Genomic DNA, 4879 nt, shown 5'->3' with positions numbered 1-4879 from the left:
CGGGCTATAACGGCTGAGATGTCTGTTACGTTGTACGGTCAGCCAGTGTCACCAATCAACACTTCACAGTCAAAAAGCCAGCCGAGATCTACTGCTCAGATTTGACTTAAAACATGAAGCTAATAGTAGTTGTGTAGGAATGAGGTTTGTGCAGTAGAACTTAATGCATTATCACCTCATATTGGCTATATAGCTGGTCTGACAATAACATATATTCAACACTCTTTGATAACAAAATAGATCTGTTGTGTAGCACTTGCGAGGCAACAGCTGAGCATAAATCAGCAAATAATTAAATTTTATTTTACGTACTGATGGAATGTGACACCGGCATGTGATGATGTCATGGTGCTTTCAAGACAAATGGGAACTCTGGAAAATACGAGGTTTCCGAGTCAGATGACCGTTCAAAACTATTTTTCCTAGTAGGATCTCGTTTTTTCCCAGAGTTCCCAGTTTTGAACGCACTGAAGTCGGAGATTTCCGAGTTCCCAGTTGCTTTGAACACAGCATTAGTCTCAGCAGAGGGGGAGAGAGCGGCAGAGGGTCTGCCCTGGGTAGTGGGTAGTGTAGGGTAGTACACACAAATTCATATGTGTAGCCTAATGACCAGAGAAAGTGAAATATTCCTTGATATTAAATAGACACGACAAACTGCTATAATAAAAAAAAACGCTGGGCACAGGAGGATGGTGGCACATTATACCCATCATGAGGTTGCTACAACCTAGTCCAGATGGAAGTTTACGGAGGTAGGTGCAGGTCGAGAGGATGAGTGATCAAGGTGACAGTGATAGGTTTAGGTTACCTGGTCTATGAATGGAAGTTTAGGAGTAGGTGCAGGTCGAGAGGATTGAGTGATCAAGGTGACAGTGATAGGTTTAGGTTACCTGGTCTATGAATGGACGTTTACGGAGTAGGTGCAGGTCGAGAGATTGAGTGATCAAGGTGACAGTGTAACATTAACACGGCCTTGCACACTCTTGCCTGCATCTAGCTGACCTCGTTGGTAATCCATCTAAATGCTCTATCAGCTGTAGTCACCTTATCACTCAAGGCCTTCTCGACCTGCACACTTAGCTCCGAGCTAAAGTTCTCCCAACCAAGTTGCAATTCACATTAGAACGCGAAGTTTGTCTATGGTAACTTGGAAACACTCAAATTTATCTACTGTTCACTCTCCGTTGATCACTCAATCCTCATTCGACCTGCCAAGCTCTACTTCCGTAAACTTCCTATTCTACGGACTAGGTCTGTTAGCAAACCTCGATTGATTGTTGGTCATTAATGTGCCATCCACCTCCTGTTGCCCTAGCACGTTTTATTATGTATATTTTAAGCAGTTGCTTTGTCGCTGCTCTATTTGAAATATCAAGGGATATTTCACTTTCTTCTGGTCATTAGGATACAATATGAAATTAGTGAATGTGTTATTACCCCTACCCTTCCAACTACCACATACCCAGAGCAACCCTCTGCCCAGCTCTCTCGCACTGCCTCTGCTGAGACTAATGCTGTTGTTCAAATGCAAACTGGGGAACTCGGGGAACAATCTCTACTTCAGTGCCAGTTCAGAATATGGGCCGAACCTCTGGGGAAAAAAACGAGATCCTACTAGGAAAAATAGTTTTTGAACGTCAGGCTGACTCGGAAACTCGTATTTTCACAGGTAGTGTTCCCCATTTGTCTTGAAAGCACCATGACATCACTGCCAATACGACTGCTTCACATACCATCAGTACAGTAAAATAAAAATTTAATTATTTGCTCGATTTATGCTCAGCTGTTGCCTCGCAAGTGCTACACCAACAGATCTATTTTGTTATCAAAGAGTGTTGAATTATAACATGTTCTGAGTATATAATGTTATTGTCAGACCAGACATATAGCCAATATGAGGTGATAATGCATTAAGTCTACTGCACAAACCTCATTCCTACACAACTACTATTAGCTTCATGTTTTAAGTCAAATCTGAGCAGTAGATCTCGGCTGGCTTTTTGACTGTGGAAGTGATCTTGACTTGGTGACCACTGGCTGACCGTACAACGTAACAGACATCTCAGCCGTTCATTAGCCGCGGATACCAGGTGTGTTTTCACTCTTCTCTCTGCTTCTTCTAGTCTGCCGACGGGGCCGGTGCCAAGGACGCCTCTAAAGTCACTAAGCAGGAGGTCGCTAAGCAGGAGGTCGCTAAGCAGGAGGTCGCTAAGCAGGAGGTCGCTAAGCAGGAGGTCGCTAAGCAAGAGGTAGGAGCTCTGTGTGTGTGCAGTGTGTGTGTGTGTGTGCAGTGTGCAGTGTGTGTGTTTTACACAACCGCAAACACGCTCATTATGTATCGCAGTCACCACACACACACACATACAGCAAACGCTCATACACCCTGATACATGAAGAGGTATCTTTATACAAACACACTCTATCCACACTACCCCTAGTACACTACCCCTAGTATACTACCCATAGTACACTAACCCTAGTACACTACCCCTCCTCACTACCCCTAGTATACTACCCATAGTACACTACCCATAGTACACTACCCATAGTACACTACCCATAGTATACTACCCATAGTACTGTTATAAAGGAGCGTTCTATTCAAGACTGTTATAAAGGAGCGTCTATTTCAGACTGTTATAAAGGAGAGTTCTATTCAGACTGTTATATAAGGAGCGTTCTATTCAGACTGTTATTAAAGGAGCGTTCTATTCAGACTGTTTATAAAGGAGCGTTCTATTCAGACTGTTATAAAGGAGCGTTCTATTCAGACTGTTATAAAGGATGTCTTCTATATGACTGTATAAAGGAGCGTTCTATTCAGACTGTTATAAAGGAGCGTTCTATTCAGACTGTTATAAAGGAGCGTTCTATTCAGACTGTTATAAAGGAGGCGTTCTATTCAGACTGTTATAAAGAGCCGAGCTCATCAGACTGTTAAAGGAGCGTTCTTATTCAGACTGTTATAAAGGAGCGTTCTATTCAAGACTGTTATAAAGGAGCGTTCTATTCAGACTGTTATAAAGGAGCGTTCTATTCAGACTGTTTATAAAGGAGCGTTCTATGAACCACTGTTATAAAGGAGGTTCTATTCAGACTGTTATAAAGGAGCGTTCTAATGAACACTGTTTATAAAGGAGCGTTCTATGAACACTGTTATTAAAGGAGCGTTCTATGAACCACTGTTATAAAGGAGCGTTCTATGAACACTGTTATAAAGGAGCGTTCTATGAACACTGTTATAAAGGAGCTGTTTCTATGAACACTGTTATAAAGGAGCGTTCTATTCAGACTGTTATAAAGGAGCGTTCTATGCAGCTGTTATAAAAGGAGAGTTCTTATTCAGACTGTTATAAAGGGAGCGTTCTATTCAGACTGTTTATAAAGGAGCGTTCTATTCAGACTGTTATAAAGGAGCGTTCTATTCAGACTGTTATAAAGGAGCGTTCTATTCAGACTGTTTATAAAGGAGCGTTCTATTCAGACTGTATATAAGAGAGTTCTATTCAGACTTTATAAAGAGACGTTCTATTCAGACTGTTATAAAGGAGCGTTCCTATTCAGACTGTTATAAAGGAGCGTTCTATTCAGACTGTTATATAAAGGAGCGTTCTATTCAGACTGTTATAAAGGAGCGTTCTATTCAGACTGTGTTATAAGGAGCGTTCTATTCAGACTGTTATAAAGGAGCGTTCTATTCAGACTGTTATAAAGGAGCGTTCTATTCAGAAACTTTTATAAAGGAGCGTTCTATTCAGACTGTTATAAAGGAGCGTTCTCAGACTGTTAAAAGGAGCGTTCATTCAGACTGTTATAAAGGAGAGTTCTATTCAGACTGTTATAAAGGAGTTCTATTCAAGACTGTTATAAAGGAGCGTTCTATTCAGACTGTTATAAAGGAGCGTTCTATTCAGACTGTTATAAAGGAGCGTTCTATTCCAGACTGTTATAAAGGAGCGTTCTATTCAGACTGTTATAAAGAGCGTTCTATCAGACTGTTATAAAGGAGCGTTCTATTCAGACTGTATAAAGGAGCGTTCTATATCAGACTGTTATAAAGGAGCGTTCTATTCAGACTGTTATAAAAGGAGCGTTCTAAAAGAATTAGGGGAACTAAATTTCTTCACCAAGGTTTTGGACAGCAAGCTGTCTTCATCGAGGTATCATGACAGAATTCAGTGTTCTACAGGTGGTGGTGGGAAAAGGTCCCTGCAGGTTCCTTCTGGTCCTGCGCTTGCTTTTTCGCCTCTCGTCCTCATTTCCTTTACCAGACTTGATATCTATCTGTTCTGTTCATCCTCTGTCTGTTGTGATTTCACTGTCTTCAAGCATGGCACACATGGCTTGGATCTCAAACGGCACCATATTCTCTTTGTAGTGCACTATTTTTGACCCCATAAAGAATAGGGTTTAATTTGGGACACATGGTCTTGGTATCTTCAGCTTGTTGTAAACGTTAGCACTTTATTATCAACATGTGTATATGCCTATAACACATTATTAACAGCCATGTTTATAAACACATTATTACTGTAATGTTTTATAAAACACATGATTTACAGTAATGTTTATATAACATTATTACAGTAATGTTTATATAACATTATTACAGTAAATATTATATAACAACATGATTACAGTAATATTTATATAACAACATGATTACAATAATGTTTATATAACACATTATTACAGTCATGTTTATATAACACATTATTACAGTCATGTTTAGTATATAACACATTATTACAGTAATATTTATATAACACATTATTTACAGTAATATTTATATAACACATTATTACAGTAATGTTTATATAACACATTATATACAGTAATGTTTTATATAACACATTATTACAAGTAATGTTTATATAAC

General features: G+C 39.4%; 1 protein-coding gene across 11 annotated transcripts in view; it reads left to right on the top strand.

The window, feature by feature from the left end:
* Positions 1–4879, top strand: part of LOC112075927 (high mobility group nucleosome-binding domain-containing protein 3) — a 29589-nt gene that overhangs the window by 13159 nt on the left and 11551 nt on the right. For 4 of the 11 annotated variants that reach the window (XM_024142841.2, XM_024142843.2, XM_024142842.2 and 1 more), the window contains exon 2: positions 2124–2249. In XM_024142841.2, coding sequence (XP_023998609.2) covers positions 2124–2249 — 126 coding nt within the window. The remainder of the gene's footprint in view (positions 1–2123; positions 2250–4879) is intronic. The other 7 variants (XM_024142844.2, XM_024142847.2, XM_070441125.1 and 4 more) reach the window with 3 other exon arrangements.

This window comes from Salvelinus sp. IW2-2015, unplaced genomic scaffold (genome assembly GCF_002910315.2).
Source record: "Salvelinus sp. IW2-2015 unplaced genomic scaffold, ASM291031v2 Un_scaffold3472, whole genome shotgun sequence".
NCBI classification, from domain to species: Eukaryota; Metazoa; Chordata; class Actinopteri; order Salmoniformes; family Salmonidae; genus Salvelinus; species Salvelinus sp. IW2-2015.
The sequence above is the reverse complement of the archived record's forward strand: the minus strand, read 5'-3'. Positions and strand labels throughout refer to the sequence as shown.